Consider the following 26,079-nt stretch of genomic DNA (forward strand, 5'->3'; position numbering starts at 1 on the left):
TTGGGGCCACATGCCTGTGCACAGATTCATACATATAAGTTATGCAGAGTCAGAGGACAGCATTTTTCTTTCTACTTGTCTTCTGCTATGACCTTTATGAAAGGAAAATATGCCATGCAAATATGAAAAAAGAAATGATTGAACGGATTACTAAAGATGCTTTCTATATTCCTTTAATTTTAATAAGCTGTTCCACATCAATAGACTTTGTTGTTTATTCGTTTAGTCGCTTCCGACTCTTCGTGACTTCATGGACCAGCCCACGCCAGAGCTTCCTGTCGGTCGTCAACACCCCCAGCTCCCCCAGGGACGAGTCCGTCACCTCTAGAATATCATCCATCCATCTTGCCCTTGGTCGGCCCCTCTTCCTTTTGCCTTCCACTCTTCCTAGCATCAGCATCTTCTCCAGGGTGTCCTGTCTTCTCATTATGTGGCCAAAGTATTTCAGTTTTGCCTTTAATAGACTATGTAGTATAATTTAAAGGGGAACCCTGTTTGAAATGAATAGGGCCTGTGAAAAGGACCTATTTGAAGAGAATTGTATGGAGACAAGGCTTAAATATTAATAATCATAATAATCATAATAATGTCCACTTAGGAAATATTTGAACTTCTCTCATAGTAATTTGGTCATGGAAACTGAAATGCAGTATCTCAGACTGAATGGGAAAAATTAGTTTGAAAGTAGATCCTGACAATAGGACACTTAACTGTATCCGTTGTGTAAAGGTAAAGGAATGCAGAGCAATTTTTCTTCAACCAAAATAAACAGACACTTTCCCATACAGATGACTCCTAGTCATATTGAACCATGACCAGCCAAGGACACACAGACAACATCATTTGAATTACAGCATGAGAACAAAACTGAGTATGGACCATGCCAGAGTGTTTGGCTTCAAGGTCCATCTCGGAGATTAAAAAAGAAAAAAGAACATGTACAACTACATTTGTTGCTGCCACAATAACAATGATGATGCAGAGAATGGCATGTTTTGACAAGATTGATATGTCAGATACAATTTAAATGCCAGCTACCATTGTATTTCCACCACTGGAGAAAGAAAACATGGTTGACAATATTGTTTAATTCACTCTTTTTATTAAATGCTCCCTTCTGTTGAGATCAGGTCTAATTATAATAATGTAGCATTTGGGGAAAAAGACACAAGCCAGGAGCCCAGCACTGGAGGCCAAGATGGAGAAGATCTCCACAGCCACCATGTATTTCCCCTTGGTGCTCATGTAGGCAGGGACAAAGGACAACCAGACACTGCAAAACAGCAGCATGCTGAAAGTAATTGACTTGGTTTCCTGGAAAGTGTCTGGTAACTTTCTGGCTAGGAAAGCTGCAACAAAACTGACAAGGGCCAGGAAGCCCATAAAACCTAAAACAGAATAAAACATTGCAACTGATCCTTCATTACATTCTATAATTATTTCACTGCTTATGGACCACATGTCAAAGTCTGGGAAGGGGGGAGACATTCCAAGCCATACAGTACAAAGAGTAGCTTGAATAAGAGCACAGAAAAGAACAATGAAAAGGGCCAGTCTTTTCCCCACCCACTTCCTCATGTGAGATCCTGGTTTGGTGGCCATGAAAGCAAGAACCACAGTGATGGTTTTGGCCAACATACAAGAAACAGCCACTGAGAAGATGATCCCAAAGGCAGTCTGTCGAAGGAGACAGGTCACCTTCATGGGTCGACCGATGAAAAGTAGAGAACAAAGGAAGGAGAGGAGGAGGGACACAAGGAGGGTGTAGGAGAGGCTGCAGTTGTTGGCTTTGACAATGGGAGTGTTGTGGTACTTCAGGAAGATTCCGAGCACCAATACTATGGTAAAAGAAAGCAGAAGAGCTGATGTGGCTAAGCCAGTCCCCAACAGTTCTTTGTAGGATAGGTAACTTACATGCTTTGGCATGCATAAATCCTGGTCGTTATTTGGATAATGATCTTCTGGGCATTGGAAGCAATCATCCATATCTGGAAAACCCAATGTACATATTTAAGTCAAAATATACCAGAAAGCCCTTAGTACATAGAATGATATACATAAATAAAGTTGAAATAATATTGTTTTCATACATGATGATGCATCAATTTATGTAGATAGTGTGAGTGTTATGAATGAGCTCCAGGGGAATAAGTTTTTTTTTGGTCCAGATTTCACACTAAAAAAACACTTTGTTATTTTGTATTGCATACTAGCCTGTTTCTTTTAGATAAACTACAGATTTCCTTCCTTCCTTCCTTCCTTCCTTCCTTCCTTCCCAGATATCGATCTTAATAATTTCTCTGGGTAATGTTAATATTTCCCTAAATTATACTGAAATATGCAATTTTAGCTGATATGTGTGGGTGCTTAAGTCTTTTGGAATTGGGAATTCTTATTCAGGTAGTTCTTGAATAGAAATGAAATTTCCATGAATCATTGGGATATTTCAGTTGTATTTCTGTTAATTGTGGTACATAGAACCTGGAAATTATATTGGAAAAAATGTGCTTCTTAACAGAAAACAGTTTAGTGGGCTTTTTTTTTTTTTTTTGTTAGTCCAGTGCATGTTTGTGTAACAACGTTTAGGTTACAATAAAGTATTAAAGAAAACAAGAGAAAGAGGAGGAGGAGGCTCTCTTCCAGGTACCCTGTATCAGTGCAACAATGAATGTACTTCTTTGCATAGGTCAAGAACCACTGTCCACTTAACAATTTGGTCCTCACACTCTTCACTATCTGCAGCTTCTGAATCCATTGAAAAGGAAGCCCCAGACAGAGTACATGAAAGTAATCTATATGTCAGGGTTTCAGTGTCTGAGAAATGGTAATAGACTGATTGGCATGCCAAAAAATAGCTAGTAATAGATGCTCCTGGCCAAAGAGGGTATTCTGACCTCCAGTGGCATCAATACATCTAACGGAAAATCTAAACTACTTGTCTATTTTTTCTTGGAGCATGAAACTATTTGGAATGGTCAGTCTTCAATTCCAAGACCAAGGAAATCCCCTTGGACACAGCCTGTAATTTCCATACCAAGGGCTCTGTGTTGCTGGATTCAATATCAGTTTCCTGCTTCTCTTCCACCCCATCACCACCTTGAGGCACTGGGACAGAATATTCCCAGCCTCTCCTGTTTGAGATGTTATGGAGAAGGAGAGCTGTGGATCATCAGCTTGTTAAACCCTTAAAACAGAGAGGGAAGGGTAAATTTAGCCCAATCCAAGCCCTGATCAGAGTAGGAATTGACATAAAAGCATCTCTGTAAGGTAACTATCTAGCCTCTGCTTCTGCACATGCAATCAAGGAGAACCCACATAATCAACTTCACCATTGAACTGTTATTTTCTAACAGTCATAACTGCTCTTAGGTCCAGTTCTGAGGAGGTATTTCCCTAGTCTCAATATTTCACAATTCAATTTGTCGCTGAATTTAAATAGATAGATAGATAGATAGATAGATAGATAGATAGATAGATAGATAGATAGATAGATAGATAAGAAAACCCTAGCTTCACCTGGACCCCAAGGTCCCTCTATCAAATGTTTCCTCCCTCCTTCCCTTTCTTCTTCTTACCTGTCTGGTCTGAGATCTTCCCTTTTGAACATGGAATGCAATCATAACAACAAAATGATTGTCCTTCAAGTTTTGTCTTTCTGTAACCTGAATAGCACTTTTCATTACAGAGTGAGAGAGGCCGTTCCTGTCGAAGAATGAAAAAACAAACAAATAAACAAAAGAACTTTGAAATATAGAAAATAAATTTTAAAATGCTGCATCTGTAAAGCTATAGGTATCTAGGAATGGATGACAGCTCTCCATTCTCTCTCATTGTACTGAAACAAGACACACAATACATCAACAATCCTGGGAAATTTGAGAGGAGAAAATCCTTCCTGGTCCACAGGTTGGAGTCAATTTTGTGACATTAGAAGGCAAAGAGGATGAAAGGAAAACTAGGCGTGTGAACAAAAAACTGAAAATCGGTCATCTCTCATCAGACAGAAACAAACTTTTTTTCTGAAACACTCAGATAAGTCTATATGAAACAAAACTCAGGACACAATATTCTAAAAATTCCCCTTGTTGTCAGCTGAAACCCTTCTGGAATCAAGCTCAATTTCTGATCAGCAGATGGACACATCTTGTTCTTTGTTGACTATAATACCAATGTAGTTCTCCATTGCATTTATTCTTTTATTTGTTAATTTACACATTTATTCAACTTCCCATCTAGCTAAAGAGTAACTAGGTGCTGCTGGGTGCATGCACCATGATTTTAGATTGATTCAAAACATACTCATCAATATTTTGTGGTTGTGTAATCCACCTCTGCTGGATAAATCCTTCCATTTTAATCCCCAGTTTCTATCCTAACAGTGTCACTGCCTAAAATAGCAATGATCTAGTCTGAATACATAACGTGAAAATCATCAAAACTAGTAGAAACCAGTTCAGAGAGTCTGGGGGAGGCACTTTCTCCAATCATCCAGATCAAGTTAAGATTGATTAGAGAAAAAGAAAAGAAGATCTCCAAGATGCCTCCATATCCAATAGAAATATCTCCATAGTTTACAGTGATTTGAAAATCAGTGCAACCACTGACAAATTTTACTGGGTTTTATGATAGTCCTCATGTATCTACAAAGGATGCTCATCATCCAGTTCAGAGGGAAGGATTGGTATTTCCTCACTTCAGCAATATGTTTATAGAATTCAAGAATTCTATAAATCTAATTCTAAAAATGACTTTTCAATCATGTTTCTATAAACAAATTTTCAATCTGTTCAATCATGTCCAATTCTCAGAGGCGGTCTGAACAAGTCCCTGCAGTTTTCTTGGCAAGGTTTTTCAAAAGTGGTTTGCCATTGCCTCCTTCCTAGGGCTGGGAGAAGGTGACTGGCCCACGGTTACTCAGCTGGCTTGGTGCTGAAGGTGGGTTCCAGAACACACAGTCTCCCAGTTTCTAGTCTGATGTCTTAACCACTACACCATACGTCCTCTCATATTAAATTTAGATGCAGAAAATCTGCAGGAATATCTTTATCCTCTTCAGGAATGGTAAATTCAGGGAGACCAATCTTAAAATTTTTGTTGCTATACAATAGGATATTTGCAAAGCAAATTTTTAAAAAAAGTGATCAGAAGTGCACATTTCTTCAGAATGTGGAGTACAGAATATATGTGCTATCTGTTGAGATATGAACCGGAATATTCATGACTGGCCATAATAAAATCGAACCAGTCCATTTTGAAATGAGATGGACCTCACCTGATTAAACCGGTTGGGCCAAATGATCTTCTCTTCAAAAACAGTCAAGAATTTGTCAGAAACTGCCCCTGGATCTATCCTTCCAACTTTGACTCTAAGAAATGACTGGTTTGGAAATGTGATCCAGTTAATAATATCAAATCCTGCAATTAATTCCCCATTTTCATCAAAGGAAATCTTCTCTCCAGTACTTCTATTAAATGACATGCATCGTAGAAAGTGGTGGAGCTTTAAAAATAGAGGATGAAAAAGTTAAAATGATGGAAATGCATTTCATTGGATCAGCATCCATACTGTAGTTAATTATTCCTCAAAACTTTCAGTGGGCTACTGTAATGGATCTAGCAATTCAGCAAATAAAATGGTAAATTGTTTTATATACAAAAAATAAGATATAGCTTGCATAGCTTACGTATATTATTATAAACAGTTGTAAACTGGAGAACCATATATTTTATTACTAGTAAATGACATTGTATACATATAAGCCCAAGAAAATATCTTTCTGTGCAGATGTAACATGCAGTTTTCATAAATTACAAAGCAGTATTTTAAAGTTTTGAGACAGTTTACAAAGAAGGATATAAGACTTTACTTAATGTATGGGGTTTTAATTCAACAGAAATCTAACTGATAAATCATGTTCTCTACACCATAGAAATTGCCAAGGTTGTCCTTGCTAAGCTAAAATTATGTTTCACAACTAGATCAGCCACTGGTCACAAATACGAGAAGTTACTGAATGATGAAAATATATCTGTTACTATGAAAGAATGAAAAAGCCAATAGGCAACTTTGCAACTGAACCAACATACTGTATCTGGTGAGATGTGCTAATTAGTCTGCTCACCTTCCATGACTCTTGAGTAAGGAATTTCTGTCTCCTCACTGACCTTTGCTGGCCTTGGAAAGAGTACAGAAGATGCAAAGCATGTGCAATTGCATAGACAGCATTGTAGACACTGTAGCTGTGGGCAGTCATGCTCATTTCAAACACAGTCTTAGGGAGAGTCTCAAGTTTCTCCTCCCCAGTGCAGATATTCTCATCCTCTTCGTCTACAGAAGACATTGGGAGCAAACAATTAAATGTCTGTTGCCAGAATTCTGTTAAAAAACTGTCTCCGTTAGCCAAAGCTGGGTTTCTCACCCGAACAAAATTTTGGAATCCTGATACTTCCTTTGATTGAACTGAAAGGGACAGAGTTCCATGAATGAAATTAACATTCCAACTCCTTTGAAAGAGAACTGATGAGAAATCTACATCTGCTGTCATAACCCAGACTTTTGTGTCATATACCACATCACCAAACTCCAGCAGGTTGAGTAAAAACCTTAAATTTAACATACTGTGAAATTCACCATGAATAAGCACTATATTAGTTGTACTATTGAAGACTATATTTAAAATTCCATGTGCCTCTCGTGCAGTTTTTTCATTGCCATTGAAAAATCCACCTGGCATTTTTTCTATAAATTCAAAACAGACACCTTTTTTGGAAAACATGGGAAGAACATTCCTCCACAAAGTCTCTGCTATGCTGCCAGTATTAAGGTAAAACAGCCCAATCCAGGTCCAGCCAAAATGCAAAAAAAGCTGGAGAAGTCCTTTATACTGACAGATTGCGTTTGGGAGCATCCAGTAAAAGAAACGAGATTGTGTCTGGGTCTTGGTCTCTAGAGTAGAGCTATATGCAACCTAAATGAAACCAGGAAATGGGAAAGGTGAACTGTTAGGTCCATTGAGAATTGTGATTCTTTTTTTTTTTTTCTTTCCACATTAATATCCGTCCTAGATTTTAATCTTCTTGCTACAATTAAATCTTCAAGTGAGATCATCCAACCATTGTATTCCATGTCTCCAAAATATATAATAAAAGTAATGAAAGATTAGAAACATTAAAAAAAAACAAAAAAAAAAAACTAGCCTTCTGATTTCAACAAAGAACTTACCTGCACAAACTTGTAGTGATTCAGGATGGTGGCCATATCAACAAAAACCATGGAACTTGGTCCCCCAATAACTGCTATTAGATTGTTTCGGAGACTGCATTTATAGTTAGGGATGAATCTATTTGGAGTAGAGAGGAGTTCCATTGTAGCTACGTAGGTATATCTTGGACTAAAATAGTCATTGTATATGTTGAAGCCTAGGGTGATGTTGGGCAAGAACTGGGGATTTTCATTAATTTCCTTTACCACAAAAAGCAAAGCCAAGACGTGCTGATAGCTCTGGGTCAGCAATCTGCAAAAGAATATATGTATATGTATAATTGAAAATTCCTGTATTATCTTTGGTATTTCAGCACTTTAAGAAGGAAAGGTTTGTCTCACATATGTTAATAAGGTGTAATAAGCATATGAGCAGTGAAGGATTGAAATATTGTATATTTTTAAAAGAGGAAATGGGAAAAAAAGTGTGTAATTTTAAAATACACAGCTACTTACACGTGATCCGAAAGTATGTCCTGGAATGGGTGTCTTCTGAATTCCATTATTTTAAAAAGAGGGAAGGTCTGGGAGAGAATGCCGCCAATGATCTGGTCTCCTGGCTGATAATATTTATGAAGAAAACGAATAGGCTGGGTCCTGGGGCATTTTAGCACTGGAACCCTGCAGACACTTTTAGGAAGGGGCACTAATATTAAGAATCTGAATATTATAATCATGAATGAAAATCTCCCTGTAAAAGAACATTTCTCCTCATGGCCCATTAAGATTGAAGCAGCCTCAGCTTGCAGATCCCAAGCCAAGGAAGCATAAGGCAAACCATCTCTCACCAGCTTCTTAATACAGTCTCTCTCTGTAGCGTCCCTAACTCTGAAGTGCCCAGGGGATATCTGAGCCTCCTTTACTTTGATCTGTGACATCAATAACAGCCACCGGAACTCTCCCCAGACCCAAAGAAGCCACAGGCTAACTCGCAATCCATAATTACAGGGCAGGCAATCATTCTGGGTTGATTCCCATGCAGTAATTTCCCACTGGTCCAGAAAAAGAAAAAGAAAAAAAGAAAAGAAAGAAAAGGGTTGCTTTTGAAAGCAACATAAGAAAGCAACAACATTTAAATAATAGAAAGCCACTTGGGAAGTCTCTTGAATTCCAATTTTGGTGGCTTTTATGACTCACTACCTGACAATTTAAATCATTTCTCTGAGGAAGGAAAAGCATATGTAATTAGCAGACAAAGGAGCCGAGGAGTGGAAAAGAGGTTGCACTGAGAAGAAATACAAAACCTTGGTGTGTCTCTCTATGGTTTTTCATGCCAACTTTCTCTTAGTGGTTCCCATTGACTCTGCTGCTTGGTAGCAGAGGGCCTGAAACTTTGGCCCAGTTGTATAAGTCCCTTCCTTCTTTGAGGGCCTCCAGCCAAGACTATCTAGAGACAAAGAAGGTATTTCCCTTCCTGACTCCCACACCTGCCTCTCAGGTGAAGGGGACAGTGGCTGTAGTTACATGATCCTAAGCATCTCTGACTTGCAAGCAGGCCTTTCACGTCACACTCACCCCCTAACTGTATGTATGAATGTGGATATATATGCCTATATTGTATAACCTGGTTGAACCTCCTCAGAAACTCAATAAAGTATTATAATAATAGAACTGAAGCTATTTTTGACAGTTGATAGTCTCTGGCGTTTAAAGCTAATAATGTTGATGATGTACTATGAAATCAGTGTTGACTCTTAGTGGCTACATAGATAGAATTTCTCATTTTTTAAAATACTTTTTTATTAAAGCTTTTAAACAATAAGGTTAAAAGCTAACATAAAGTAAGAAAAGGAAGGGGAAAAGAAGGAAGTCAAAGAAAAAAGAAAATACAAGAAAAAAAAGGTTAAAGAAAAATAGAAAAAGAAATATATACAGCAGTTATAAGTACAATATATTTTAACCTCTCTCTCTAACAATACATCATATTACTTTTCTTTCTATAATCTGTCCTGTCTAATCATCAAAATCATAAATCAAGAGTTCATTTTTTTTATTTTTACACAAAAAGTCCATAAGAGGCTTCTAGTCACCAATAAATGTAAATAGTGTCTTTTTCTAATCACCAAAGTCATTTTATCCATTTCAGCAAAATCTGTCAACTTCACCAACCATTCTTCCATAGTGGGTAGTGTTGACATAGAGAGAATTCCTCCATGATGATCTGTCCCCAAACTGGTCCTTCAGATCCCTTCCAGCAGTGCACAACTGTGGCAAAGTCCCAAGTGGACAGAGAGGCAGGGGGCTGACTTGTGAGTAACAGCAAACCAACACAGGACTCCAAAAATATAGAAAACCTGCTGCAGTTTATTCTTCCAGACCCTTAAACATTCAGGGTCAGGGGTTGATAATGAAACCAGTCTCTTTGGAGTGTACCCGTTTGAGGTACTGAAGCCAGCAAAAATCATAGGAAAAAAATAGTTGATCCCTAGTAATGAGATAATATTGTCTATTGCAACCAAGATGGAGGGTTGTTTTAGGAGTCTAGGAAAAAACAACAACAACCAGTTTTGTCCTCAAATGAGAAGAATTGGGTAGCCAAGGGCTGATATTTGGGAGATACTACTACAGGTCCATCCCCACCATAAGACACTCTGCCTAATGTTAGGGCTGGCTTTGAGCAAACCACTTTCCCCCTTTGATGAAAACATCTGGAAACACCAGAACAAATGCATTAACCCATACCTGATTGAACCTCCTAGGCCATACAATGTTATCCTCATTGATGGTGAATGAAGTATTTGATGACTCATAGGGGTCTATCTTTCCAACTTTGACTCTAAGAAAAGATTGGTTTGGAAATGTCACCCAGTTGATAATATCAAATGCAGCTATTCTTTCACCATTTCTGTCAAAATAAATATTTTCTCCAGCACTGTTGTTAAATGAAACTTTTCTTAGAAAGTGATGCAACTAAGATACAAAGGGAGAAAAGTCATAAGAATAATTATTTAATAAGAGATGCATGTGCTATATTTAACTATTTCTTTCAGAAGGAAGGAAGGAAGGAAGGAAGGAAGGAAGGAAGGAAGGAAGGAAGGAAGGAAGGAAGGAAGGAAGGAAGATATTTAAATAAATGCAGGAGGTGCAAACAGGTATGATCACCTATTGTTGTTCATTAATGAAACCATGTCTGGAGTAATAGCTTTACTGAAACTTTCAGTACTGAATTCACTGTTCCTTTTATTAACACTGTGCAAAACATTGAAGAGGTCCTTTGCTTTGGTTATGCTTTGAGTAAAACACCCTTTTTGAAACCACAAAGCCTCTCATTTCTAACGAGTGAAACAGGGTTTCCATATTGCCTTGTTTTGTGTTGTTCTGAAAGATTTTCCAGTTGTGGAGGTTTCAGGAGCTAATCTAGGGATCAGTTGACCCTGTTGGGCAAGCATAAGATGTATCCTACTAAAGCTGTCTGGACATTGTAGTACCAAAAGTCTCTATGACTGTAAGGATATCCAAGTTGTTAGAGATACCAGATCCTTGCAGTTAGATAAAACTTGTAGCTTCTCTGAATCCTAAAAAAATCAGGTGTCCTCATTCCCAGTCCCGGAAGACATGTGAGACAGGCCTTGCTAAGGACCCCTTTTCCAAAGGAGTTTCATCTACAGGGATCTTATTGCAGAGCCTTCTCGGTGGCATCACAAGGTCCAATGGAACAACTTGCCCCCATATATAAAAACGACTTCTCCCTAATGAGCTTCCTTAAAGAGGTAAACCTTTAGCTGTGGGAGGCAGCATTAGGGGAAAATTAGGTTATTTTGACTCCACATATCCTTAGATGTATTTAAGAGGGATTTGAAACCCTGTTTATATAATGAAGCAGACAGTTTGGGGGAAGGGGTTGTAAATAGATGCTGAGAATGGTGGTAGGGCTGTTTTAGTATGAATTGTATTAGTAAAGTTATATGGCAGGTAGGTAGGTTTAAGTTTTATAATGGTAAAAGATTACTTTAGTTGTGATTGTAAATATATTGTGGTACAAATTGATTTTATATTGAGGGTCTGCACCCTGAGGATGTGGATGATCGGGTGAAGTGGCATTTCAGGATCCAAAAAGCAGACCCTGTGACAGTGGGAAAATGCTAGGAAGAAGAAGAAGACAGATTGATTTTATTCATGTTGTTTTCATTTCCTGTAATTTTTACTGCTGTTCACGTCTTATTTGATAATGTTTTATTGTAGCTGGATTGTATCCTGGGGCAGTACATTAAAAATAAAAAAATAAAAATAAAAATAATGCTTCTTTATTGCTTTAGGTTCTACTCTGCAGGTGAGAATCTACCTCTGCCATGATAATACATATTTCTTGCTACAGTGTTGTTGTTTTTAACTTCTGTTTTCTTGCTGTGAACAGCTCAGAACCATCTGGAGTTGAACAGCATATTAATATAAGGAATTATTATTATTATTATTATTATTATTATTATTATTTGTTGTTGTTTATTCATTCAGTCGCTTCCGACTCTTCGTGACTTCAGGGACCAGCCCACGCTACACCTTCCTGTTGGTCGTCAACACCCCCAGCTCCCCCAGGGACGAGTCCGTCACCTCTAGAATATCATCCATCCATCTTGCCCTTGGTCGGCCCCTCTTCCTTTTGCCCTCCACTCTTCCTAGCATCAGCATCTTCTCCAGGGTGTCCTGTCTTCTCATTGTGTGGACAAAGTATATCAGTTTTGCCTTGCATATCATTCCCTCAAGTGAGCAGTCTGGCTTTATTTCCTGGAGGATGGACTGGTTTGATCTTCTGGCAGTCCAAGGCACTCTCAGAATTTTCCTCCAACACCACAGTACAAAAACATCGATCTTCCTTCTCTCAGCCTTCCTTATGGTCCAGCTCTCGCAGCCATATGTTACTACAGGGAACACCATTGCTTTAACAATGTGGACCTTTGTTGTCAGTGTGATGTCTCTGCTGTTAACAATTTTATCGAGATTTGTCATTGTTCTTCTCCCAAGGATTAAGTGTCTTCTGATTTCCTGACTGCAGTCAGCATCTGTAGTAATCTTTGCACCTAGAAATACAAAGTCTTTCACTGCTTCTACATTTTCTCCCTCTATTTGCCAGTGATCAATCAAGCTGGTTGCCATAATCTTGTTTTTTTTGAGGTTTAGTTGCAAGCCAGCTTTTGCACTTTCTTCTTTCACCTTCATCATAAGGCCCCTCAGTTCCTCTTCGCTTTCAGCCATCAAAGTGGTATCATCTGCATATCTGAGATTGTTAATGTTTCTTCCAGCAATTTTAACTCCAGCCTTGGATTCCTCAAGCCCAGCATGTTGCATGATGTGTTCTGTGTACAAGTTGAATAGGTAGGGTGAGAGTATACAGCCCTGCCGTACTCCTTTCCCAATCTTAAACCAGTCCATTGTTCCATGGTCTGTTCTTACTGTTGCTACTTGGTCGTTATACAGATTCTTCAGGAGGCATACAAGATTACTTGGCATCCCCATACCACTAAGAACTTGCCACAATTTGTTATAGTCCACACACTCAAAGGCTTTAGAATAGTCAATAAAACAGAAATAGATGTTTTTCTGAAACTCCCTGGCTTTTTCCATTATCCAGCGGATATTGGCAATTTGGTCCCTAGTTCCTCTGCCTTTTCTAAACCCAGCTTGTACATCTGGCAATTCTCGCTCCATTAATTGCTGAAGTCTACCTTGCAGGACCTTGAGCATTACCTTACTGGCATGTGAAATGAGTGCCACTGTTCGATAGTTTGAACATTCTTTAGTGTTTCCCTTTTTTGGTATGGGGATGTAAGTTGATTTTTTCCAATCTGATAGCCATTCCTGTGTTTTCCAAATTTGCTGGCATATAGCATGCATTACCTTGACAGCATCATCTTGCAATATTTTGAACAGTTCAGCTGGGATGCCATCGTCTCCTGCTCCCTTGTTATTAGCAATGCTTCTTAAGGCCCATTCAACCTCACTCTTCAGGATGTCTGGCTCTAGCTCACTGACCACACCGTCAAAGCTATCCCCGATATTGTTATCCTTCCTATACAGATCTTCCGTATATTCTTGCCACCTTTTCTTGATCTCTTCTTCTACTGTTAGGTCCTTGCCATCTTTGTTTTTGATCATACCCATTTTTGCCTGGAATTTACCTCCAATGTTTCTAATTTTCTGGAAGAGGTCTCTTGTCCTTCCTATTCTATTGTCTTCTTCCACTTCCGCACATTGCTTGTTTAAAAATAATTCCTTATCTCTTCTGGCTAACCTCTGGAATTTTGCATTTAATTGGGCATATCTCCCCCTATCACTGTTGCCTTTTGCTTTCCTTCTTTTTTGGGCTACTTCTAGTGTCTCAGCAGACAGCCATTTTGCCTTCTTGGTTTTCTCTTTCTTTGGGATGTATTTTGTTGCTGCCTCCTGAACAATGTTGCAGACTTCTGTCCATAGTTCTTCTGGGACCCTATCTACTAAGTCCAGTCCCTTAAATCGATTCTTTACCTCCACTGCATATTCCTGAGGGATATTAGTGAGCTCATATCTAGCTGATCTGTGGGTCTTCCCTAATGTCTTTAGTCTGATCCTAAATTGTGCAAGAAGAAGTTCATGATCAGAACTACAGTCAGCTCCAGGTCTTGTTTTTACCGACTGTATAGATTATTATTATTATTATTATTATTATTATTATTATTATTATTATTATTATTATTATTATTATTATTATGCCAGCGGCTCATATGTTTCCACTTTTCTTAGTACAGACAAAAGTGGAAGACTCTATCCTTGGTTTGGTCAGGGTTGGAATTCAGCTCTAGCCTTTATTCAATAACTTCAAGTTCAGACAGAGGAAAAATAAATCTGCACAGGTCACCTGTCTTGAGCCACACAATTCATAAAGGAAGCCAAACCACCATGGCATTCCTAATAGAGCTGGAATTGTTTAATGTTCATTAAGCGGTTTAAGTAGACATCTTAATAAACATTCTACTCATCAGTTAACACAAGATGAATCAGAGAGCTGGTGTGAATTGTTCCTTGCACTCATTCATCTCTAATCCATTAGACCTACGAAAATAAATGCTCAAGCTCCAGCACCAAGAAAGGTAACGATCCTTTGCTGAAGAATCCAAGAACTTACAAAAATATTATCAAAATAAAATAGGAAATCAAGGGATAAAAATGGGAGAGGCATCAACTGGGTGAGGCTAGTTATACTCCTTCACACTAGCACTCAATTGGCATCTGAGAAAACAGGCAAATCCCTACTTGTGAAGACTCTGCCCCCTTCCTTTCATCACATAAGAAATTCCAACAGAGGAACCAGCTCTATTTAGGGCCTGACAGATAAGCCAGGTCCAAACCAGGCAGCATGGATGGGTGGAGGAGTCTGTTTATACAGGCCTTGATAGGGGTAATTTCCAGCCTTTCCTCTGCAGGCTTCTCTTTGTTCTCCTCCTCTGGTATCTGCAGTCACAGTCTTCTCCCCCACACCCACCACCTCCCCACTCTTTCAATGGAGCAGCCTTTAAGCTTGGCCAGGTCCACAGACTCTTACAGTCAGGAGCTTTGGCTTACTTATGAGGAGGCTGGTGTTTTCTTTCACCACAACTTCAACTGTTTTCCTGGATTTCCACTTAGAGCTGTAGCAGATTCCCCTCTGCCTCCTGTTCTACTGTCATCAAAGAAGGATGCCATGGAACCCACTGATACAAACACTGAGATGGTCACCACAGAAGAATAACATTATCCATTCTAAGGAGATCTTCACTCAACAAGGAGCTTGTCTTAAATTTTCCAAGTTATTAAGTGGACTTTTTTGGGGTGGGTGGGGGAATACTGAATTTGGGGCCTTTCATGGCCTTTCATGCTTTCATGCTTTCATGGCAGCACAGTGAATAACTTTATTGATTAGTCAAATGACCATATCAGAAAGTTGGGCATCAGTCACTATAAAATATAAAATGTGATACCATAAAACAGCTAAAAACAGTAAAATTAACTAGAATATACTATGTTGAAATAAAATACGATAAAATACAGTAAGATAAAATACAGATAAAATTGTAAGATAAAAATGCAGGATGTGATAAAGCAAGTGATAAATACAGAAACATTGCGAGTTTAAAGGAATTTGTCACCTTTACATGCCACCCCAATGCATTCTATAAATTGTGTTCTCAGTTGGACAGCCCTAGCTAGAAACTTAACAGTTCTATTGACCACATATGTATTTGTGTTCTGGAGTAGGACATGTGCAATATCTTCTACTTCGGGTGCTCCACAAACACATTTCCGCTCAAGGTAAGGCACCTGGTGAAATTGTGAAATCGTCCGTATTAGACCATAGAATCTTGCTCTAGTAAGAGCTATCCTATGGTACTGTGTCAGACCCATTGTCAGATACTTTTCTATTTAAAAGGACAGTTTATTCTTGGGCAGCCATTTAGAAGTCCTACTGTGTACAAGTGACTCAATGTCTGTTTGGGCATTAACATCCAAGACTCTTTCTTTGAATATTGCCTTGGCCTGGTCTCCAACTGAAAGTATGTATTGTGATGAAAAGCTGAGGAATGTGATAGTTTGGAGGAGTTGGTTGATCCATGTGGAGGGTTGAGGTGTGCCCATCTGTTCTTCAAGGCACATTTTTGGTAGTCTATCAGGTTCCATCAGGAGAATCCTCCACCAGTAGTTGAAGACTTTGGTTACTGATAGACTGTGAATGGAATGGGTGCCTGTTTCAGCTCTTACTGCTGCTGCATGTGTGTTCCCATCGGTCCCCAGAATAGTTCTTAAGAAGCATGCTGTCAGGGTCAGCCTTGCTCCGAATAAGACACGGACTCACTTAATAGGGATTAAGGATTTCCGGTTTATTGAAACTGTTCTGACAGAAAGAAAAACGGGAACGGGGGTGCGGTGGTGAGGTGCCCTGTTTATACCCTCTTGCGGGGTCCCGTGCTCCTCCACCCTTCATTGTCCCCAATCCCCCTTGATGGGTTTCTTGATGGCTGTGTGGGCATTTTCCCGGTGGCTGTCCTTGTCCTCTTGGTTCAGGTGTGTCCTCCAGGGCACCAGGTGCGGCTTATCACTGCTTATCTGAAGTCCTTCTATTCAGCTGCATATGATTCCATGGGTGTGGGTGCTTTGGGTGCTTGGTTTAAGCGCTGATTTAATTATCTCCTTCCTCTCTTTCTTAATGATCATGATCCACGTTGTGAGGCTCTTTGTGCCTTGCAACGGGGTCATGACACATGCTTGATTTTGTTCAAGTAAGGAGGCCTTTGATAGGCCCCACAATTCGGCACCATACGTTAGCACGGGTACAACTTTTGCCTTATTGACCTTCAGAATGGAGAGCAGAGAGCAAGGGTGGTTGTAGCTGAATAGTTTAATTAGTGTTTTATAACTTGTTGTGGCCTTTGCAGAACTGTGCTTGTAATGATTAGCCCAAGGCCCTGTACCTGTGAAAACCACCCCTAGATATGAAAAAGAGTCTATTTGTTTATAGGCTCCCCATCCAAGTGCCAATTGTATTTGGCCCGTCTTTTCCCAAAAAAACACCACTTTGGATTTGGACTTGTTAATGTTTAAGAAGTTTGCAGAGCAGTAAGCACCAAATTTCCCCATCAGTCTTCTCAGGCCTACTTGGGAATGTGCCAGCAAAACAATGTCATCTGCATACAAGAGGATATTGATATGTCTGTTGAGGATCTTTGGCATGTGGACATCCGTAGAACGGAGAAATCCTGGGATGTCATTAACATAGAGATTAAACAACATTGGGGCCAAGATACATCCTTGTCTGACACCTTTGTGGGTGGGTATGGTCTGTGTAAGAGAGCCATTGACTCCGGTATGAACTTTCAAGCATGTATTTGTGTAGAGGGCCTTTATGTAATATAAAAGTCTAGGTTCCATATTTAACTGGGCCAGTTTTTCCATAAGATATCTCTATTTATGGAATCAAATGCCACACTAAGATCAATAAAAGATGTAAACAGGTGCCTTCCATCAGTTGTATATTTTGTGATAAGATGGTATAAAACAAATCAATTGTCTATTGTGGAGTGCCCATTTCAAAACCCAGCCTGTTCTTCCAGTAGTATATTTTTCTCGATTGCCCAGTCCTCTATTTTTCTCAGGAGGTGTTTTGCATACATCTTAGTTGTTATATCAATAAGGCTTACAGGTCTGTAATTTTTAGGGTCTTCTTATCTCCTTTTCTGTGTATGGGAACTATGATGGAAAGTTCCCATCCTGCTGGAATATGGCTGGTCTTGTCTATGTATGTAAAGAATCCTGCCAATAGTGGAGCCCACTAGTCAGTTTGTGTCCTGAAAAGTTCTGGTGGTAGGAAGTCTTCGCCAGGTGCCTTATTGGGTTTCAGTGAGTGGATGATGTGTTTACTTTCTGTCACTGTTACTGGTAGCCAAGGAGGAAAATTATCAAGGGTCAGAGGCTCAGTAGTCATCTTTTCAGGATAGTCCTGCTTGGAGCTGGCAAATAGGGTAGCATAGAAATCCTCCCAGACTGAAGCTGAAATAGGGATATCAAGTAGGAGCTTAAGCTCCTTCAACATGCCAGATACGATATTCCAAAATATGACCGGATTAGACCCTTTTGCTGACTTTTCTAGCTCAGACCAAACTGTAGCTGTATATTGAGCCTTCTTATTGGCTGTGAGTTTCTTATAATTGCATCTGAGCTTTAACATCTTGGCCTGGTTGTTTGGGGTGGGGTTTCTTTGAACCAGACGCATAGCTGCTCTTAGGGTCTTTCTGGAGCGAGAGCAATCAAGATCGAACCAATTCGATCTTATGGGCTGTTGGTTCCTAACCGGCAGTTTATCTATTAAAAAGTTTCTTGATGTGCTGCACAAATTGGCATATCCAGTAAGGATTGTATTTGGGTATTGAGTAGTTGTAACAACCATGTTCACCCAAGACTGGGCCCTCTCAGAGTTCATAAAATGAGAAATTGCCTTAGTATCCACCTTAGTCCATTTGAGCCTCCTGTCTTGCCTCACTTCAAGGTTAGCAAGTAACCTCTTGTCATGTGTTGTTGGCAATTGTAAATCAGAATTGCCATAGAATTTAACTGCAGCTGGTTGATGATCACTGTCCTCCCTCATGTGGACTTGAATGTCTGAGAATGAGTTCGTTTTGTCTGTTGAGACACATATGTAATCCAAAACACTGCTAGCATTCCCAGCATGGAAGGTAAAGGGATATGTGAAGCAGCTGCTTTTGCCTCCTAGGATGTGAAGGTTGCATGTATGTATCAGAGACATTGGTTTGGAGCCAGCCATGTTCCTTTCAGAGTCTCTGGAGTGCCAGGGTGGGTTGTTTGTTATGTAGCTCTCAGGTATGATGCCCAAGTGCACGTAATCATACAAAGAGGCCCCCACCCTAGCACTGAAGTCTCCCAGTAGAATCACAGTGGCTTTGGGATGTTTTATGTTTATCTCTATGACCGTCTTTGCTAATTGCACCCAAATATCAGAAGAGACTTCAGCAAAGGATTGTTACCTTGTCGTGATGCTGGAGCTTGAGCACCTCAGTGATGCCATGAGCTAAACCGTGAAGGGCCACCCAAGATGGGAAGGTCATGACAGAGAGGTCAGACTAAATGCGATCCCTGGGGAAGGTAATGGCAACCCACCCCAGTATTCTTGCCATGAAAACTAAATGGATCAGTACAACCAGAGATATGTCGGTATACCATCGGAAGATGAGACCCCAAGGTCGGAAGATGGTCAAAATGCTACTGGGGAGGAACAGAGGATGAGCTCAACCAGCCCCAGACGTGATGACGCAGATAGCTCAAAGCCAAAAGGACGGCTAGCGGCCGATGGTGCTGGTGGTGAACGGCGAATCCGATGTTCTAAGGATCAACACGCCATTGGAACCTGGAATGTAAGATCTATGAGCCAGGGCAAATTGGATGTGGTTATTGGTGAGATGTCAAGATTAAAGATAGACATTCTGGGCATCAGTGAACTGAAATGGACTGGAATGGGCCACTTCACATCAAATGACCACCAGATCTACTAATGTGGACAAGAGGACCGCAGAAGAAATGGAGTAGCCTTCATAATTAATAGTAAAGTGGCTAAAGCAGTGCTTGGATACAATCCAAAAAATGACAGAATGATCTCAATTCGAATTCAGGGCAAGCCATCTAACATCACAGTGATCCAAATATACGCCCCAACCACAAATGCTGAAGAAGCTGAAGTAGAGCAGTTCTATGAGAATCTGCAGCACATACTGGACAACACGCCTAAAAGAGATGTTATTTTCATCACAGGAGACTGGAATGCTAAGGTGGGCAGTCAAATGACACCTAGAATTACAGGTAAGTATGGCCTGGGAGAACAAAACAAAGCAGGACATAGGCTGATAGAATTTTGCCAAGACAATTCACTCTGCATAACAAACACTCTCTTCCAACAACCTAAGAGACAGCTTTATAAATGGACTTCACCAGATGGACAACACCGAAATCAGATTGATTACATCCTTTGCAGCCAAAGGTGGCGGACATCTGTACAGTCGGTAAAAACAAGGCCTGGAGCTGACTGTAGTTCAGATCACGAACTTCTTCTTGCACAATTTAGGATCAGACTAAAGAGATTAGGGAAGACCCACAGATCAGCTAGATATGAGCTCACTAATATTCCTAAGGAATATGCAGTGGAGGCGAAGAATAGATTTAAAGGACTGGACTTAGTAGATAGGGTCCCGGAAGAACTATGGACAGAAGTTGGCAGCATTGTTCAGAAGGCGGCAACAAAATACATCCCAAAGAAAGAGAAAACCAAGAAGGCAAAATGGCTGTCTGCTGAGACACTAGAAGTAGCCCAAGAAAGAAGGAAAGCAAAAGGCAACAGTGATAGGGGGAGATATGCCCAATTAAATGCAAAATTCCAGAGGTTAGCCAGAAGAGATAAGGAATTATTTTTAAACAAGCAATGTGCGGAAGTGGAAGAAGACAATAGAATAGGAAGGACAAGAGACCTCTTCCAGAAAATTAGAAACATTGGAGGTAAATTCCAGGCAAAAATGGGTATGATCAAAAACAAAGATGGCAAGGACCTAACAGAAGAAGAGATGAAGAAAAGGTGGCAAGAATATACAGAAGACATGTATAGGAAGGATAACAATATCGGGGATAGCTTTGACGGTGTGGTCAGTGAGCTAGAGCCAGACACCCTGAAGAGTGAGGTTGAATGGGCCTTAAGAAGCATTGCTAATAACAAGGCAGCAGGAGACGATGGCATCCCAGCTGAACTGTTCAAAATCTTGCAAGATGATGCTGTCAAGGTAATGCATGCTATATGCCAGCAAATTTGGAAAACACAAGAATGGCCATCAGATTGGAAAAAATCAACTTATATCCCCATACCAAAAAAGGGAAACACTAAAGAATGTTCAAACTATTGAACAGTGGCACTCATTTCACATGCCAGTAAGGTAATGCTCAAGATCCTGCAAGGTAGAGTTCAGCAGTTGATGGAGCGAGAATTGCCAGATGTACAAGCTGGCTTTAGAAAAGGCAGAGGAACTAGAGACCAAATTGCCAATATCCGCTGGATAATGGAAAAAGCCAGGGAGTTTCAGAAAAACATCTATTTCTGTTTTATTGACTATTCTAAAGCCTTTGAGTGTGTGGACCATAACAAATTGTGTCAAGTTCTTAGTGGTATGGGGATACCAAGTCATCTTGTATGCCTCCTGAAGAATCTGTATAACGACCAAGTAGCAACAGTAAGAACAGACCACGGAACAACGGACTGGTTTAAGATTGGGAAAGGAGTACGGCAGGGCTGTATACTCTCACCCTACCTATTCAACTTGTATGCAGAACACATCATGCGACAAGCTGGCCTTGAGGAATCCAAGGCTGGAGTTAAAATCTCTGGAAGAAATATTAACAATCTCAGATATGCAGATGATACCACTTTGATTGCTGAAAGTGAAGAGGAACTGAGGAGCCTTATGATGAAGGTAAAAGAAGAAAGTACAAAAGCTGGTTTGCAGCTAAACCTCAAAAAAACCAAGATTATGGCAACCAGCTTGATTGATCACTGGCAAATAGAGGGAGAAAATGTAGAAGCAGTGAAAGACTTTGTATTCCTAGGTGCAAAGATTACTGCAGATGCTGACTGCAGTCAGGAAATCAGAAGACGCTTAATCCTTGGGAGAAGAGCAATGACAAATCTCGATAAAATAGTTAAGAGCAGAGACATCACACTGACAACAAAGGCCCGCATAGTTAAAGCAATGGTGTTCCCCGGAGTAACATATGGCTGCGAGAGCTGGACCATAAGGAAGGCTGAGAGAAGGAAGATCGATGCTTTTGAACTGTGGTGTTGGAGGAAAATTCTGAGAGTGCCTTAGACTGCCAGAAGATCCAACCAGTCCATCCTCCAGGAAATAAAGCCAGACTGCTCACTTGAGGGAATTATATTAAAGGCAAAACTGAAATACGTTGGCCAGATAATGAGAAGACAGGACACCCTGGAAAAGATGCTGATGCTGGGGAGAGTGGAGGGCAAAAGGAAGAGGGGCCGACCAAGGGCAAGATGGATGGATGGTAATCTAGAGGTGACGGACTCGTCCCTGGGGGAGCTGGGGGTGTTGACGACCGACATGAAGCTCTGGCATGGGCTGGTGCATGAAGTCACGAAGAGTCGGAAGCTACTAAACGAATAAACAACAATCAGAAGAGAAACAGGGAGAGGAGCATGGTGGTATGTATGCATTTACTAGCACAACTTCAGATGATTTGTATTTGAATTGGATAGCTAGGAGAAAGAAGGGGTCTTCTCAAGTACGCATAATCCCCCCCCCCCGAGCCCCGCCGTTTTGGGTAAAATTTGCGCACCGGTATAGACCAGGATCTGAAGCCTATTAAGTGAGCTTCCTCATCACTTGTGGTTAGCCATGACTCTTCGAGTGCTATGATGTCAAATGTGGAGAAGAATTCCAACAGATCTCCATCCGGCTATCTTCCATGTCAATATCCAAATAGAACTTCCTTCTTTGATGTCAGGAGGGATGACTGGCATTGTGCTGAGATCTGTAGTTGGATGGTGTGGCTAATGCAGTCATTCTACATGTAGGATAAGTCCCAGCATTCCTTCCATATCTAGGAAGACACAGTGGTTGAAATTTGACCTTCCTTTACCACTCTCTTGCTGCTGTGTGGGTTCAGGTGAATTGTATGGTGGCTTACCCATAGGATGGCAAGCATCAACAGGCTGTTTCATATCTGTGTCAATGGCCAGCGGGGTTGTCTCAGTCTCAGGCAGTGGTCTTCTTCCTACCTCAGAGACTGCATTTACCATAATTTCCTCTGGTTCCTGAGGCAGAGGTCTGCCTGGAGAACTGGAAAAGGTACCAGATTTTGAGTGAGCTAGACTGCTGTTATCTGTCTCAAATTCCTGGTTTGAGGGATTTGTTGGCAGATGCTGGGAAAGCCTTTAGCCCAGGAGAGGTCAACAAAGTCACACACCAAGTATTTCTATAAAAAATAATTTATTTACAGAAAGCAAAAACAAAAGCAAAACATTTAAAGGACTTAGCTCCCTTTGGAGCAAGCCTTGCTTGCCTACATTGCCGGCAGAGAGAAAAAAGAGGAAGTAAGAACAAGTCCGGGCAGGTTTTCTCCCCCCCCCCCAGGTGATTTGCATGAAGCACGTGAGAGGAGACAATCACTTGGAACCTTTTTCACCCAGCCAAAATGACTAGGATATAGCAGTCTTAATCTGTTAGTAGGAAAACCTCAACAGGATTTGGATCTGTTCCAGGGGCCTCTGTATTGATGATCTGCATATCTGAGTTCCACCTGGTAAGGGAAGGGGCACAAGTGCCAACAAGATCTATCTCAAAGTTATTACAACCGCCTTGGGTAGTTGGCAAAACTAGATTAGTGGTTTGGCTGCTTTGCATGTTGGCACTAGAGTCTCTTTCAGATCATCCAGTCTTTTTATAATGTCAGCTTGTTCACATCTGACAAGGCACTAAAGGAGTTAATCAGATTTCCCTCCAGAAGATTGTCTGTGCACTGGCTTGCTATAGGTAGTACAGAGTGTTTGCCTGGGCCAACTTCTCTCAGGGGCTGAGCTGGTGAGGTGTCCTTGAGGTTATCTGAAGTCGAGTTGTCACTTTTGTTCTTTAAGGTGACAGTGCTCTCTAGGTCCAGCTGGCTTAGGAGTGGGCTGAGTTCCTCTGAACAAAACACATGTGTTGGGACTATTGAAAAGAGGTGCAGAAAGGGCCTCATTTTAAACAGCATGCTAGAGATTATGGGCTGCCTGAATGTAAGTAGAATTTGCTTGCAGCCTCTGCTGAATGGGAGCCATTCAGCTTTTTCCAAATCGACCAGCTGCCTTTCGCATCGTAGTAACTAGCTTAAATGTAAGATAATTGCTCTTTGGGATCTCCATTGTCCTCTGTTTACACTGTTGTTTCATATTTGTAGGGTAATTTGATTAGACTGTAATATTTACACTTTAACTGTCTCTCTCCCTTGTTTGTGTGGCCAATAGGCACTTGTTTCTCACCCTTCTCCACCTGTGTAATCAGCTCTCTCTGATTGCTAGCTGTCTTTCTCATTCTTAACGTGGGGGAAAGGTTACCTGTGACTTCCCTGCTAACTGCCTTTGTGGCACACCTCGTATGGGAAATCTGTGCTTCAGCAATGTTGTCATTTGTTTGATTTTCATTAAACTTCACAAAAGCTTCTCCCAAGGAAACCACCTTGTTCTCAATTGTCAGCAGCTTGAAGATAGAAGAACAGTTTATGCTGTCAGCAGGCTTTGTCTGGTTAAAAAGTCAGTTATATTTTAGTTCTTTAAATTTATCAAGTTTGTATTCTCACTCCCATCCCGCGAAAGCTGTGCAGCTGCTGAACAGATAGCAGCAGTCTGTTCAAGTGGGGAGGGTGTGTCCTCTTCCATAGAAGAGGAGAAATCTATGAGTTGTTGGCTTTCAAGCTCTACTTGTAAGTCCCACTCTAGTGCATCGTGCCCATTAGGGAGTTTAGAGGGGATTAGGTTACTTACAGGAGATGGCTGCCTGCTTGTTAGGTAGCTGTCGACTTTCAGCTCTTCCGTGGGCTTGGGAGCAGCCTGTGTTCCAGAATGTGTGCAGCATCTCTTCTTTCTTTTTCCCATGATGATTAATAGTGTCCCAGAATTTTCCTCCACTCTGTCTGCACGTCGAGGGCTCCAATAAGACAGCACCAGGCTGTCACACCAGGGGGTAAGTTTGGAAGATATTGAACAATAAAAAGTAATCCTTGGAGGAGCAGTTGCTGCCTCGTCGCCATCTTCACTTTCATGGAATATTGCTGGATTCATTTCATCTTCAGTTCAGCTCTGGAGTAGTTTGAAATTCTTCTTCAGGAAACATGGAAGCACAACCCTATAGAATTAAAACTATATAGCTGCTTCCTTCTGACTATATTATAAACCTGGAAACAAGCAAAACCACCTCTTTTTTTCCTGCTGTTTGCAGACAGCAAGATGAGACACTAAAATGTATGGAACTATTTGAGCTACAACTGAATTTCTTAGTAAATATAGAGAAATTGCCTAATTTAGAGGGGGCAGGGAATACATTGGAAGGAAATGATAATACTTTGAATCTTTCTATGAGTTTAATAAGGAGGCTGAATTGTTCCTATATTTCTTGACAGAGACACTGGTATTGTATAAGGAGAGAGATTTAAAATCAGCCTTATCTCTGTATAGCCTGACATAGCTGATCATAGAAGGTGGATCACAATAAGTTGCATTTCACCCATTTAATGAAAAGAAACACATCTGCAGTAGAATAAATGGGTACAAGGCGAAGTGGAAGCAATAAATACTCGAGACCTAAATAGCCAAGCATTCATTCTTATTCAGAGATAATAAAACCAAAGTATTTATTCTTTCTGACTGCAAATTCAGGGAATTGTGGTCCATTGCAACAGCGATGGGCCTGTCTATGACAGCCATGGGCCTGTCCCAAGTAATCCAGGGCCTTACACATAATGGTGGTCATTCACCTGACCTGGGTCTGGGCAGTGGTTAATTCCTCTTTGAGAGAGGGGGTGCTCCTGCCGGCTCCTAAGGAGGTGGTGGTGCATCCTCTCCTCAAGGGGCCATTGCTCAACCCAACCAGCCTGGACAGTTTTCAGCCAGTCCCCAACCTCTCCTTTTTGGGGAAGGTTGTGGAGAGAGTGGTCGCATGGCAGCTGCAGAGGACCCTGCATGAAGTGGATTATCTGGACCCTTTTCAGTCAGGGTTCAGGCCAGATTTTGGGACTGACACGGCATTGATCACACTCTTAGATGACCTATGGCAGGAGTGGGATGGGGGCAGTGTGACCATCCTTGCTCTTCTTGACCTCTCAGTGCCTTCAATACCATCAAACATGGTATCCTTCTGGGCCGGCTTTGGGAGATGGGGGTGGAGAGCACAGTGTTATGCTGGTTCTCCTCCTTCCTATGGGGTAACCAGTTGGTGTTGATGGGGGGGGGAAGGTCCAGCCCATGCCCCCTACTCTTTGGGGTGCCTCAGGTCTTGGTTCTCTTCCCTCGCCTATTTAAAATCTACATGAGATTGTTGGGGGAGGTGATCCGACAGTTTGGAGTAAGATACCATCAATATGCTGATGATACTCAACTTTATATCTCTACCCCAGACTGCCTGAGTGATGCCGTGGATGTCCTGACACAGTGCCTGGAGGCTGTAAGGGCCTGGATGGGGTGCAATGGGCTTCGACTCAACCCAAGCAAGACTGAGTGGCTTTGGGTTTGTGGGCCTCCCGGTGCTAAGGTTTTTCCACCTTTGGTCTTGGATGGGGTT

At 41.0% G+C, this 26,079-nt stretch overlaps 1 protein-coding gene across 1 annotated transcript; it reads right to left on the bottom strand.

The window, feature by feature from the left end:
• Positions 1-1,086: 1,086 nt before the first annotated feature.
• LOC134496941 (vomeronasal type-2 receptor 26-like) lies at positions 1,087-24,584 on the bottom strand. Its single transcript, XM_063302655.1, has 7 exons — positions 24,288-24,584; positions 23,897-24,003; positions 7,223-7,514; positions 6,123-6,968; positions 5,273-5,500; positions 3,576-3,702; positions 1,087-1,988 (listed from the first exon to the last, which is right to left on the bottom strand). The coding sequence occupies exons 1-7, from the start codon at positions 24,582-24,584 to the stop codon at positions 1,087-1,089; spliced, it is 2,799 nt and encodes a 932-aa protein (XP_063158725.1).
• Between the last annotated feature and the right edge of the window lie 1,495 nt (positions 24,585-26,079).

Source organism: Candoia aspera, chromosome 4 (assembly GCF_035149785.1).
Source record: "Candoia aspera isolate rCanAsp1 chromosome 4, rCanAsp1.hap2, whole genome shotgun sequence".
Taxonomy (NCBI): Eukaryota; Metazoa; Chordata; class Lepidosauria; order Squamata; family Boidae; genus Candoia; species Candoia aspera.